This window comes from Chamaea fasciata, unplaced genomic scaffold (assembly GCF_029207755.1).
Source record: "Chamaea fasciata isolate MVZ Bird 193981 ecotype frontalis unplaced genomic scaffold, bChaFas1.0.hap1 SCAF_1, whole genome shotgun sequence".
NCBI lineage: Eukaryota > Metazoa > Chordata > Aves > Passeriformes > Sylviidae > Chamaea > Chamaea fasciata.
In genome coordinates, this window is record NW_027094086.1 from 116,539,502 (window position 1) to 116,555,268 (window position 15,767).

At 34.5% G+C, this 15,767-nt stretch overlaps 1 protein-coding gene across 1 annotated transcript in view; it reads right to left on the minus strand.

The window, feature by feature from the left end:
• KCNH8 (potassium voltage-gated channel subfamily H member 8) overlaps window positions 1-15,767 on the minus strand; it is a 120,087-nt gene that overhangs the window by 69,328 nt on the left and 34,992 nt on the right. The window contains exon 5 of the mRNA XM_066194718.1: window positions 3,514-3,671. Coding sequence (XP_066050815.1) covers window positions 3,514-3,671 — 158 coding nt within the window. The remainder of the gene's footprint in view (window positions 1-3,513; window positions 3,672-15,767) is intronic.

The window sequence follows — 15,767 nt, forward strand, 5'->3', positions numbered from 1 at the left end:
AAATAAAAAAAAAAGACATTTTTTTAAAATACATTGTTAAAATAAGATCTGACATTTGAGCACACAAACATTTACAAGGTTGTTTCTTGCATTTCATTTCCTCATCTTATGCCATTCTCCATCTACAGTGCCAGAAAATTAGTTATGTCTGTGGCCTTAAGCCCAAGAATATCTGCAAATCTAGGGCAGAAGGCTGCAAATATTTGAAGTAATTGCCATTTATATATTACTACAATCATATAACTTTAATTTATAGTTATTCTTTAACCGTCATGAAACTGTACCAGCTGCCTCTATTTCAGTGGTAATTCATTTCCCAAAGTCTCCTTTTCTTCTCTCTCATCAGTTTGTTTGAACCAAATATGGTTCTGTTGCACTTATAAATGGGTCCCTGTTCATGACTGGCTCTTCAAGGTGTAGCAGTAACATAAAAACCTTTGGATAATGATTTTGTATATAATGATTGTATGTGTGCTATGGCCTATATATTGGAGCCTCCATCTTCCCATGGGAGCCGATGTTCTAAAACATCACAATTAAATAATGATAGCTTTGGTGAAATTATTATTATATATTTTAGATTCTTACAAACAAGAAATTGCCAAAGGTCTGTTAGAATTATAAGTGTGCCCAGCCAGTTATCAGTTTTGCCTAAATCCTGACCATTTTTGTTAAACTACAGATATAGAGACAGTGAATCATATATAGTAATTTTGTTTTTAATATGGAAGCAGGTTTCATTTTAAGGCCTAAGGACTGCCCCATTTCAAAATTATTTCTTCATAAAATTGAACACAGATGTAATTAATCATGTATTATTGCACTGAATTTTCTCATTAGTCATGCCAAATGCTCTTCTGGTATTGTGCCCAATATGTCATTGGAAGATCTAAAATGCCATCAGGCAGCTTCTTTTTCTATGTCACAAATTTAGGAAGACAAAATAAGGAGTCAGCACTCATACTTGTGCCTGCATAGATTTTTCTTTGCCCACAGATATAAAATCATCAAAATTTTCCATTTTGTTAATCGTTTTAGACTAGCTGGGTTAACCTTTTTCTGTCAAAAGGACAGGGACAGAATTTTAACTGAGACGAACACAAACTCAATCAGCATTGTCGTGAGAAGTACTGACAAAAAATAAACTTGCTACAAACCAGTGATGAAATTTTCTGCTTGGAAGAATAATCTCCTACATAAAAATTAATTAATGAAGAAGTGGGATCCATTTTAAGAAATGACTAATGGGAGAGATTTTTAATCATTTTTCATCCACCTGGTTAGTTGCTTTTCCTCAAAAAATGATAATCTTGCTCTACAACTGTCATCAGCTACTCAAAAAGGAGCAGTTCAATTATTATAGTTAGCGCTTAATGGCCTGTTTTTTATGGCAACATTTGAAACCGTATTTCCCCAAATTAAGGGATCCTTTATGTCAGACGAACACAAGGATGGAAAGAACTGGGATCACGGTATGCACTGAGGATAGGCAGGAATGTGCCTGTGGTCTCAGATCTCCAGAGTCCCTGATTTTAACAGTAGGGCAGAATCCATGTAAAGGTGTAAAAGCAGTAGAGCCAACTCACACAGTTTAACTTTTGTTTCATTCAAAATGAATACAAAGATAACAAAAGACTCCACAGCATTTACATGCACTCTGGCTTCACCAATCTCCAGCTGGGGTATGACATATTTGTGCCATACATATGTAGGTATGTATGGCACTATACCTATAGCTTGCAGAATTTAGAGCATCCCTAAAGGTTTGGCCTTTGTGCCAGGGCCTGAGCAGCAAAGGAGTGAGAGGCTCCCTGGTGCCCCTTCTCACCGTTCTGTTGAGGCAACATCTGAAAGTCGATGAAGTGAAAATCTGAGAACAGACATGAGGAAATGGCTTATTAAATCATTAAGTCTGAAAACAGTGTAATGTGATTAACACCTCCCCCCATTCTTGAAACAGTTGATAAGTCATTGTTATCTTGAGGTTTATATTAACAGTTGCCAAGTCTTTTCACAACAGGAGATATGATAGTGTGTTCCCATCAAGGAATCATACTGAAGTCTTATTAAGGGAAAAAGTTTAAAAGTAGAACAGGAGATGTGCACTAATCATATTATGGCAATATATTTAATATTGTGACATTTTAACTGTAAAAGTAATCATTGGATAGTACTTTATTTTTCAGAATTAAGTATGGAAAGCTTATCAGTTCTTCTAGTGGGGGCAAAATGTTGTTTTCAGGTTTTTTAATTTTCTCTTTGACAGAAAAAGTAAACAAAGCTATTTAATGAAAATTATTAATAGAAATTGAACCAACACCATTATGCTGGCTGTTTGGTTTGAGTGTAAGGGATAAACTGAGATAGTAATGTATTTAAATCGATTACCCACCTTTTAACAGAAACAGTGAACAGTGTGAAACTATTAATTTTAAAAAGCATCTACTCCAGCATTAGATTGATGGTACTTTATGTGATAAATGACATGAAAAGGGAGTTCATTGAAGGAAATGGAATTAAATGATAAAATCAAACATGATACCTTACATGGCACCCTTCCTGACTAGTGTTTTTCTATTTTTTTTTCTGATATGTGTTTATCCTATCATCTCTGTACTTGTTTCTAACTCACTTAATGAAATTGAGATTGAGTGCATCGGTTTATGAAAGACCAAAATTCTGGGAATTGGAAAGTGGACAGCTGAAAAACGTAGTTTTTGTGGCAAAAATCCACAAAATTAAACCTCTGCCAACATTTTTTTTCAAAAACTAAATCTTCTGATTCAGGGGGGCAGGAGGTAATTGCATTTTTTTTGGGGGGGGGGATCGTTTGTTTGTTTATTGCAATTTTGCTTATTAGATCCTTATTATACAAAATCCAATAGGGCTAGCAGAATAAAAACTTCTGTCTTAACATAAGAAAGCTAGTGCAAATGTAACCCATCATGATTTTGACATCAGCTAATATTAGAGCAAACATTTTCAAAGCAGATTAAGCTTTATGTCATTACATTCCTAAAAAAAAAGAGTTGAAACAAAAGTAAAAGTAAATGACAATTGTAAGAAATACATGTTAGAACACACAAAAAATTAGCAGTCATGCGGTACTTTTTTCACTAAAATTCCCAGAAGTAAAGAGAAAGAGGATTCCTGGCTAAATAAACATGTGGACCATAACATAACAATGATTTACTTTGCCACAGTAAAAATTTATGAGTCTTGAAAAATTAAGGACTGAATTTATGCACCACAAGAAAGCAAAAGCCATAGCAAACTGTATTTGAGTACAGTAATTAGACATGAAGCTAACATAGATGCAACAGTTTACAAAGCAAAGAGAATTGAATTAAAAAAATTGGTACACCCGGGGTGAAAATACGCCACAAAGTTGTAAAAGACACCTAGGTATTTTTGTTAATCCAGTTTTTGTCTCCAGATCTGGGAAAAAAAGCCTCATAGCAACAAATCCCTCTCGAAAAAAGAGAATAATTAAGAAGACAGGTTAGTACTTACCACAGTGACGTTGAAAGCATAAAGAAGATCAAAAGGAAGTGCAGCAATTAAGTCAATGATAAACCATGTGGTCACATAGTGGATACAAATAGATCTTGCTTCAAATATCACTTGGCCAGACTTGCTGACATATGTTGTTCGGAAATTTAAAATAATATCTGCTTGAAAAAGAATGAACAGAATCAGAGACAGAGATTTCTTAATTCCTGGGCACAACACCAGGAATCCAGCATAATGCTGATTGTTTTTCTTCTGCATCATAAATATCAAAACAAAAAAACCCATAGTGGTAAGAGATGCACATACATGGAGTTAAAGCAATGAATGCATTATTCTTTCCAATGAGTAAACAGAATGTCTAAAACAATTATCACTCACAGATTTAAAAAGGCATTTAAATTAAACAGCATCCACATACGCTGATCTTTAAACTGTACAAATATTATATTTTTCTAAATGAAAAGGATAAAGGTATTATTTTTGTCCATAAAATTTATTTACATTTATTTTGAAATTAAAAAAAAATTAATTATTGTATTAAAAAGATGTGATTTAAGCTCTTTTAGTGAGAACTGCTTAGCACAGATGACAAATGTCATCCTCAGGGATAACCATTTTTTTATCAACTGAAAAATACCAAACACATGAGAACAAGAGGCTTTTTGGTCTATGGTGGAGATCATAAAAGTGATATGAATTGCTTGGTGACTTGTGTATTTTGCGTGTTCCCATCTAACATTCTAGGATGCGTGTCTTTCAGTATGAGATATACTCTTTTGACGTGTCTTGCCAAAAGACATTAGCACTCGAAGAAAAACTCAGGTCTTGACAACAGAGTCTCAATTATTTTCATGTCCTACAAGACAAAGACTATAATCTGTCCTCAAGCAATGCACCCTGTTTCTACTAACATTAGTGAGAACTAGTCGTGTAACTTTTACAGCGTCAGAAAAACGTGTAGCCGACCATTAAGGCTGGTGTTTTACAGCAAGATAGCTTTAGGGCAAAAAAAGAGATTGATTTGCATTTCTCCCTAGAAGTTCTTTAGGTAGGCTATACTAAGACTGCATAAAGAATATCTTCCTGCTAATCATAATATGCAAGAAGACAGGAAACAATCTTTTCCCCCCACACTGGGGGCAAAGAGAAGAGAGAGGTCCAGCACACAGAGAAAATCATATTGGATCATTCCTTTGGGGTATCAAAAAAGATTCCTTTAGGATAAATTTTGATCAAATCCCAATTTCTAATGTTCCAAGTGTGAAAAATAATAATTTGCCTGGTTTTAGTAGCAGAAAATGTTTATGCTGTCTGCTGCAGCTGAAGCTGGACAGCCTGCTATGATTATTTGTCATAGTGGTTAACCCATACTTTGCTAGTAATAAACTATTGTGTTTCTAACGGTCTGACCTTGGCCACTCCCCCACTTTGACCCAGTAGAATCAAGTCTCCTAAATGAATGAAATCTTAGGGGAATTTCTCAGTTTTTTGGCACAGTGTTGATCCTGCAATGTTTTTAGGATTTAGTGCAAAACCATAACACAAAGTGACCCAGACACATATTGGAGGCTATCTTGTTCCACAGACGAAGGTCTTGCAAGCTATAATTGGTTCATGGTTTAGGAACTAATGTTTTCATTCTACCAGGTCCTCAGTCTGAATAGAACATATAAATAAAATCAGATATATAATCATTTTAGATTACCCCATGAGGTACTCTCAGCTGTCCCTGCATTCTTAAAGCTACAAAAATGTTATGAAATTTTCAATAATACAATAAAGATGGGAATATAACATAACTTCACATGGTTCATAATGAGAAAGAGAGTGAGTTTAACTGCACAGGTGCTTTGTAAAGACAGTTGGTTACTAGCCACATTTCTAGATCAGCATGGCGGCACCAGCCACATACAGAACACCTTCATGAAGATTTGTTTCATAGAGATGAGAAAGATAAAGATACTTGCATCACCACTATTTTGAAACTTCTTATTCTTATTTGTCTCAATAACTCCAAAGTGTAGTTATCAAAGTCACAAAAAGTATTTGCTTATTTATTGCCCATTAGGATCTGTGAAACAACTAAAGCTTTAATAGGAAAGGAGATAAATCCTTGCTTTAAATGTAAGTACATCCAATACACCAAAGGCTTATCAATGTGCATATGCAATTCACTGTTCAAGATTGAAGAGATTAGAGGTTCTTTTGCACTGCACCCTATTCTGTCTTTGTATCAAAAGCAAGTAAGGGCAACGGCCCCAGATAATAGCTATATACACACACACAAAAAAAATAATAGGAAATGCTAAGTGCTTCTTTCTGCATCCAGCTTATTAGATAAAAGTCCAAAGGGTGGGAAGTGTGCTCCATCTTGTATTTCTTGACAACTTTCTGAGTATACTTGGGTGTAAACAGTTTCTTCATCTGGGCAATCTTATTTACAGCTTAACTGCTGTACTAGAGTACTTACTGAGAAATCAGTAAGGGAAAAAACAAAACAAAAAAACAACTCCTGAGGCAAAAAACTTTTAAGAGCACAACAAAATCTTTAACACAAGTTTAGAAATGACCATTTCTTCTGAGAGATTGTATTATTCCTAGGAATTATATATTCCACAGTATTTTTGGGATTTCTGTTAAAATGTAGAAGATTTACTTATTCTTTTTATTAAATAAATGTTTTCTTATCATTAGTAATATCTTCTGAAAATACTAATGCATTATTTAATATTTTAGAAATTGTTTGTTAATCTTACTGTGCAGTAGCTTCTACAAACTGATGACAATTGAAAGAACAATCTGAAATTTAACACAAGCATCAATAATGTAGAACTCCAGAGATTGCAGATTACTCAAGTGCTTCAAAACTAATTGTTTTCTCTAGTGCTGAGTTTTTACAAACACTCTGAGATGAGGTGAGCTTTAATCATTTCCTACAATATGAAGGGCAGCAATTGTAAGTTTACACCTGTAAACCAGGCAAGAAGGATGTTGAATCTCTGAGCTGATTCTATATGAAATGACTCCAATGTATTTGGATAATTAGTTGGTTAATTTTTTTCCACAAGAGATACATTTGAATATACTATCTTTAAGTGGAATCTAATAAAAACTTCAGCCTGTGCAAACTTCATATTTAAAGCTGTGTTTGATATGTTTTTTTCAGACTGGGACAAAGACTACAGCCCCTCTTTTGCTTTAGCACCTCTCATAACACAAAACCCAACCATTAATAACAAAGATTATTGCTAAAGAAAATTCTGAATATACTTTATTGCAATTTTTTTTAATGTGAGATAGGAAAGCGTCACTTTAACTGGTTTTGTGAGCCACACATGTCATGTGCTCAGGAAAGCAGAATAGAGCATTTAAACAATGTCTCTGACATGAGAAATGTCATTACAAGTTACCTAAAACTAAAGCAGGAGGAACAGCAGAAAAAAATCAAACTGCTTAACTCATTAAACCTGTCTTGAAGCACAGCACACATGTATCTAAAATACCATGTTTTTCTTGATGTAGAGAGGGAAAAAAGAGTGAAACATCTTTGTTCTTGTCTTCATTCGGAAAAATTTGGGTTCTTATTTTGTCAAATAATTCAATTTCAATTCAAATTAGACAGAAAAAAAGTCATAATTCAAGCAAATTAAAGCTCATTATAAAGTCTAGACTATCCTATTGACTTTAACAAAGGTCCTTAAGTAATGTTTAACTACATGGCCTTTTCCACAAGACTTATACTGTGTTTAATACAGATACACGTTGTGTTAACAAACATCAATGTGTCTTAAGCCAGTCATGATCTCCTCCTTCCCCATTAATTTCTGTACACAAGCTGTGTGTGAACCTTCAGCAAAGAGTGTCAGCTTTCCAAGAAGTGATTTTTTTTTTCCTGTTGAACACAAAGGTAAACTTGACCTGAAAGCACAACGGGGAGAACCCAAGATCTCCAATTTCAAGAGGCTTGGAACTAGGAATCCCATTACCTTTGCACACTGTGTAGGAAAATGGGCCTCTTCTCCACACACTCACTGGTCACATTTCCCTTCTCATGCAATAATTTTCTGCTTTTTGAATCCTGCTCCTCTGAGTCCCCCTTCTCTCTACCCTGGAGACTGATCACCTTCCCCTACCAACCCAACACAGACCAGGATACCCCCATTTGGGTACTATGTGCTTAAGGTGCATGCAGGGATAATAAGCAGTAAATCTGTGAAACCATGACTGGGATTTTTCTCATGGTTATATCTCATGGCTACTTAGCTCCATCTGCATGGATTCTCTCAGTCTGTTATTTCCACTACTGGTAAGGTACGCGGACACATCCCTTAAACAAAAACTTCTAAGAAATGTGATACCTCTAAAACTCATTCAAAGATACACTGAAAGATTATAGAAAATGCAGTTTTATAAAACAAAACCCAGTTTTTTCACCCATAAAATTAACTTTAAACTGTTATCTAGATACAGTTGCAATTCCTAATTTATCTATACATTTTGCTCCCATTAAGCTCTCACACAGTATTCACAGCAGTAAACACCAGAACACTGGCACCATTATTACCTGAAAGTCTTCCAAGTTTGTAATTATCATGGCTGCATGGGTCTGTGCTATTTTCATTCCAAATACCTCTAGCCAATAACACGATATAACTGGAAAGCTCTAAACAATTACTTTCCTTATTTGAGTGTCCTAATGCCTTTTACTCACGTATTGGTGACTATTTTCTTTTTCACAAGCTTCCAGTGTGAAATCCATGCCCTAGATATGCTTGATTCCTAAGAAAAGCCAACCTATTTAATACCTGGGCATAAAAGAGCTGGGTAATCTAAGCAGGCTCATAAGGTCTTGAAACTGGTGATCTCTCTTGGATTAAAGCTCTGTATGACATGCTACATCCTTGAGCAAGTTGCCTCTTTCTAGATTTCTATTGTATGACACATTCACAGACACATTCACACAGTGAATGGTATGAAAACACCAATTCAAACTGGTGTTCAACTAAGTGGAACAAAGTTATGTTGAAAATATTGAGGTTCTACTTAGTACATAATGCAGATTGGTCTCCTAAACGATATAAAAGGAACAAAAGCCACAAACTGATAGTAATCAAGTTAACCTATTAATCATTAAGATGTTTTCCAATATAACACCCCTTGTAAAATTTTAAAAGCACAATATGTGTTTTGTATAACCTCAATTTCTAATCCCTGTTAAAAAAAAAAGGTATCTGGAGGCTAGATGAGCCACTTTCCCCATAAACAGGATTATTTTACCTGAAGGAGCTGATTTCCCTTTGACAACATTTTTTTCTCTCTTTAAGCTTGTTTGTTTAAAAAATAAATCCTGCTGGGATTAAACATACGATCAAGTTATAGCAGAATAACAATTCAGGGTTAAGCAGGTGATTCAATAGCTGCCCATGTCATAGTCTTAAATTTCAGAAAATGCAATGTGATATACCTCAGTGTAACTGTCTTTCACTGGGAACTAAATGAAATTGAAAAATCCTGTGCCTTTAGGGCAAGTGGCATACATTTAAGCAGTGATGTTCTATTAGACTGCAGTCACCCAAACCTGTGCTTGAGAACTAGATGATTTAGCTATGTTAACCCCATTGATTTTCAAAGACAGTTTGTTATATTATCTCCCTCTTCTAGATGGTGTGACTGACTCGTCTCTGATTTCTTGTAATTTTTTTTCACTTTCCTTTACATGATTTTACATTGGTTGTCCTTAGCTAGTAATACTTTCCCCAAAGTCCAGGCTCTTTCATCTATCTGATTGTTTGAGCAAATTTTATTTAATCATACAAGGATAATGATATTAGAATCTGTCCAGAAAGCTTTTTGGAAAGTTTTCAAGAACTATAAGTGGCATACTGTTAGAATAACAATTTATCTGTCCCTATATAAACTCTTATTTTTTCTATTCTACTGCTGAGATAAACATAGATGTTCCTAGCAAATTGCCTAGGAACAATTTATTGAAGTGGAAGTGTGATTTTTCATTTCAGCATCTTTCTTCCAGACATCTTTAACCACAATTAGCTTGATGATTTTCTATCAGAGGCTGACGTGATCAGGTGAGGGAGGTGGAATTGGATTCATGTAGGAAAAGAAAGTAATGCTCATCCTATACCATTGTGGAAGAACTTGAGCTATTATTAAATCAAATGATGCTTACAAGAAAAAAAGCAGAGCAGAAGTTAAGTACCCACAAACTAAGCATTAAAATGTAGGAATTTTATGTAATAAATATATAAAATATAATAAAATATATGCTATATAAATAATATAATCAAAATTATGCCTTAATAAAAGCCTATTGCAACTGCTGGAGGAAAAATATTTTTTTCTTCTTTTTTAGAAGGTTATATCAAACAGTGAACAGATATTAAGTAAGAGCTGATATAAAGTATAGAAAAATTGTAATGAAAACCTAGATTTTGAGAAAGGAATCACTGGTGTCTACGATGAAGGAAAATTAGTTTTAGGAAAGAAACACTAATAGGAAACTAGCTCCTTTGTAGTAAATAGTGTCATGTCATTATGAGAGAAGCTAATAATAATCTCGTAGAAAATCCAGATGTATTCAATACATAATTCTTATCTAATTTTGGAATGAAGCAACAAAGCAAGGTTGTGTCATTTCAGATGTTAAATTGCAATCCAGTGTGCCTGAAATAAGAGTCAGGAGGTAGCAACATTTTAAAACCAAACACTTAAAGAGATGCCACTTCTGCAGGTTGATGAAAAAAACCCTCCAAAATAGAAATACATAGTTTGCAAGCCATAAGTAAATAGAGTTGTGGAATCTTTAGGGTCTTTGAGGAAGAGTTGATGTTTCTTAGGAAAACATGCTTTATTCAAATATAATTTCTTTAGTACACATGTTAAATATGACATCTTCTATTTAAGACTCAAATAGATGGTAACTATTTCTAGTTCTTGTCAGAATCTTTGAGAGCTGAAAGATCATACAAAACTACACATGACTGAAGTTTCAGGTGTAATGTCTTGATGTTACAGTGAGAAGGAAGAAGTTGGACCAAATTATATTCTGGTTGAAGTTAAAGAAATTAAGTATCCCAAGATATGATGTCTAGATCTTAATGAACTTAATGAATATCAAGACCCATCATTGTACTACCAGGATGGTGTTTCATTAAGTAGGAAAATTTGTTGTCTTTCACTGCTTATGCAGAAAGAACAGAAAGAATCTCATTGAGAAGCATTATCATTAAAGAAAATCATGGAAAAAGATTAGAATTAGCCCTTAAGCAACTGCACATTTAAAAATGTAAAATATAGCTATCAAGTATACCTCTTCCTCCTATTTTCCTTTGGGTGCAACCCCAAATATCATTTTCTCCTGGTCAATAACACTTCAGTATATTGTGCAAACAACCCCATTTAGTTTGTGTGAGCAGTCACAGAGTGTGGAAAACACATTTTAGAGCCACATTAGACCTCCAGTGAAAGCTCTTTTTCAGAAGTCGTGGCTTTATCTGGATGACTAGAATTCAGATAAACAGCAGGAACAGTGTTAAAAGCTACAAATTCTTGAAATCTTTACCACAATTCACATGATGTTATGTAACCTGATGGACTTCTGAATAAGATTTCTGCTAGCATGGAGTAACTATAATTCAGAGTCCTTTTGCTGTTAAAGTCACCACTGAATATACTGAGCTGTTTTACCAGACAAACTTCTCCAGTGAGAAGGGTTTATCCACCATTTGACACCAAGTTGCTTAGCACTACACGGTACATGAGGACTGGCACAGTCCTTGTCCTAAGGCAGTGCTATGATGTATGTTCTCAGCCTTGATTAATTCAAGTATGTCAAATAAACAACATTTCCAGTGATTTTAATGGAAGAAAATCCATTTTTGGGTGTGCTGGATCATAGTAGAACTAACTCCTCAGATCCATCTATAACTGACAGTGATTTGCTCTTCCTTACTACTTGTTCTTGCAGTGGAAAGTAATGTGATATTGAAGTTACATTGAAGATGAAATACTGTTTTACTTGGGTAAATTATCCATTAATACATTAAAAAAAAAGAAATCTGAAGGAATCTTTTGAATGGGTGTTTTTATAACAAAAGTCCCTCCCTCCAGAAGGGCATGGTCAGCTATAATGCACTAACATGATATGTTCTATCAAGCACCATACTTTGGCTGCTGTAGACATGAAAGGCCAGCATGTCAATGTCAAGACAATGTCAACCCATTTTACCTGTTTCTTTCATTTTTAGGCTTTGGAGTTTGCCCTTTTTAGTTGCTTTCTTTGACTATGAAGGTGTTAAATTGTGATTAGCTAACCTCAGTCCTGTAGTGGCTGACACATCAGAAAAGCGTCACATATCGTGACCATTATAGTACCATACTAAACTGGAAAGACTTTTTTCTTATAAACTATGCTGTATCTTTTGAAAACAGACTCAATCCCTGAACATATTGAATAGCTAAAATATGTTTCATTGACTTTTCTACAAAGGAAGATACAGACTTTTGGAGTCTTGAGAGAAAAGCAAAGAACTTGAAATATTTCTGAAAAATGAACTGTTAGCTCTGCTTTGAAAATAAGCTAGTATGTGTTACTGCAGAAGTATGAAAGTTTCTACATGGGCAATTTTCTTAATAGAACCTGCAGAAACATGGCAGAAAGATATAATTCTGAAGAGTGGAGAAACATCAGTCAAATGATGTAACTTTTCACTAAATTCAAGCTGTGTGAAGCAGAAATAGTTGTTGGGTATTTCATGAGCAGACTTTACTTCATACAAATGTTGCAGAAAACAAGGAAAGATCAAATCAGTAAAATATTCAGTCGGCAGGGCTGAATTCATTCTGCTTCATCCACCCCTAGTTTTAGACCAGTTCCAAAGGGAAAACCTGAAATATTTTTTTCTTAGAACTTATCCTATATAGTTTGACAGCAATTCACATAGAAAATAGCCATAAATCATACCAAAAAAAGAAAAAAAAAAGACCACATGCTAATTCACAAAAAGTGTGGTAAAATATTAAGTATCAGATCATTTCCTTGTTAATTACCTAGGTTACTAATTAAAAGACAATTACAACTTTTGTCTGGTTTTAGCTCTAATGAAGAGGTAGTAGAGGTAGTACAAGTAAAATTTTCAGGGTGCCTCCATTACCATAACACTTACCTGCAACTACCTGGAGATACAGAAATACTTCTATGAAACAATCTCTTGTGGCTTACACTTTTCTTCTTTAGGTTGAGGTTGATGTTTTTGTGCTTGGAATCAGCATCTTGTGTGTAGACAAGCATCTCTTCTCCTTACAAGTATGCAAGGAAGGTTATTGGAAATAAATTTTAACATTATAGTGGTCTTGCCCACCTGAGTTTGATGTTTTGAGGGAGAATCTTTAGGAAACTTACTAGGCTTTTCAGCATAAATATTTTGCACTGTTTTTTCACGTTAATAGGTAATCCACGGACCATGAATATTTTTTTATTACCTTCTCTTTCAAATATTAGGTGTATCAACAATGTGACTCCATCTGTTTACATGTGCTGTTCATATGCATTCACAGATGACATTATTTGTTGCTTAGAAATAAATTCCCAGAGATAATTTCAAACCACTCCCTTGGTCCTTCCCTGAATTTTAGAATATTACAGCCTGAAACCACACTTTCAAAAATTCAAAACACTGCCATCTCCTTTCAAAATGCAGAAGTTTTCTTAGATGTGAGTTCCCCCAGACACAGAAACTATTTTAAATGACCTTCTGTGCACTTGCAAAGACAGGAAATCATATTCATGATAATAATGAATAAGAAGAGGAAAGAAAAAAGAAAATGAGCCTTCCATTTAAAGCAATCTAATAAAATTTATAGCATTTAATACTTCCTCATCTTCTTCCAACAAATTTCGTTCAACATATATTATTTGCAGTACAATAATATGTATCCTTGAATTAATGCGCATGTAATGAATGATTATATTAATTTCTACATGGTTTATACCATAGTTTTATGTCTCTACATATTAAATGTGTGAGACTCAAGGACTTCATATGATTCAAAAGTTTTTGAAAGATTTTGAGTCATTTACATTTGTGATCGATACTAATGGCCACACAAGTCCCTTTAGCCTACAGTGTCATGCCACACAAATCAGAGTTTTAGCACTTTTATACATAGTGACTTGGAAAAAGAAATTGCTGATAATACACTTTATTGAATAATCTTTAATGGGAGAGAGAGAAAAATACATAAAAAGAGAGGAAATTTTACTGTAAATCAAGATCAATTTTCTCTCTTGAAAGTGTGAGGCACAGATCAAGTCTTCAGATGCCAGTGCTTGTGTGGACAGTGGAGGAAGGGATGGATATGGGGTTTTTTCCCCCCACAGGTGGCAAAGTAATATACTGCAGGAAATCACTTTAAATAATTCTCAGTCTGTTTATAAAAAGTATAACTTCATAGCCATAATTAGTATCCAGTGTTGTCTTCCACTAAAAACTAGATGATCCACAAATAGGAAGTTGAGTTCTTCTCTCTATAGCTGTTCCTGGCCACCTTAGATACAAAATACTCGGACCCTTTTGATCTTATTCAGCAAACAATGCATTACCATTTCCCAGAAAGCCTGTGCATATTTTCACTGAACCATTGCATTGGTCTCAACTCCTGTTGAAGGCCTCCTATTCAAATAGTCCTGTTAGTAGATATTATTGTATTTTTTAATCAAGATGTTCAATATTTTTTTTTAAACCAAAACAGATAAAGAAAGCCAATATCTAAAACCAGGAGTGAAACTGCTGTAGAAAAAAATACACTGCACTGGATAGTTACGGAAGAGTAAAAGTTAAGAAATTGGAAAGTTATTACTAATTAAATTGAATGAACTTGGTGAGAGGTTCTCCTGTCTTTTTTTCTCCAGAAGACAGAAAACTTAAAAAATATTATTGAAAAGTAACCAACATCCATTATGCTTCTTAGAAATATTGATATTCAGGCTCCCAGACATACCTATTCAGAAATGAAGGACCCAGCTACTGTCCATGCAAATAAAGGGGCATAAACTTTGAAGAAAATAGTGCAGTAAAGCAGGTAACAGCCCTCACCAGACAAAACACCTCTTACGATATTTTTAATGAGTTTTTTAAACACATTAAGGCTAACAAGTTTTTTCTTCACGTCTTTATGGTTTTTGAATACATAAGACAATGAAAAAATTCTAAAACTAAACTAATTCTACTCTATCTTTTGTTAGAGGAAGCAAAATATTTATTTACAGAGGGATGTTAGAGAAGGTTTGGACACATAACAAAGGGAAACAGATCATGGAAGTGCATTCAAATACAACGTCACACAAGTTTTCACAGGAAACATCAAGTGAAAAATTTAGCTTCATATGAGAAGACTTAATTATGTTCTCCCTTCATCCCCTTCCCTGAAGATGTCACAAAATGGGTTGTTATTATTTTTAATCTCCTGTCTGTGTTTTAGAGAACTTTCAAGGCTAAAGCAGTTATACCTTTAGCTAGATGCTTTTCTCTTAAATAATTTAATTCATATCAATGCTATTACTTGGAAACACCCCAAGTCAGAAGAATGCTTCCATATGTATTTTTATCCTGCTTAAGCATAGGCTGACACACGTCACAGAATAAGTTTAGTTGGAAGGGATCTGCAAGGATTATCAAGTCTAGTTCCTGGCCATCCACAGAACCACCCCCAAGGGTCACGCCATATGCCCAAAAACATAGTCAGTCCTGGATAACACAGCTAGAAACAGACTTTGGCAAATCTAAATGAGTGTTTAGGCAAGCTATGCTCATGAAAGGAATATTACTTCATACTCTCAGAATTATGAATAAAATCAAAGTAGATAGACTCTATTTCTCCAATTCATTACTACTTTTGTGGTACCTCAATCTGTGACTACAAAGCTGTAAATAGAACTGAGGATCCTGTATCAGACAGATTTCCCTACTGCCTTTCTGAGGCAGAGGCATCATAGGAAGAATTTTTCTCAACATTTCTCATTGACTTTTCTCAGAGCACATAGATCATCCATCAAAGATGTGCTTGTCAGAACCACAGTGCAACAAATGCCAGGAAACTCATGCTTAAATTTAAGTACGCTGTCAATCTTACTACTTTCAATATAGTTATATATGTTCTGAGACATATTAATTCAACATTTCAACAGACTAGGGACCCTGGAGAGATGATCATAAACACACCATTTTCTTTAAATTCAC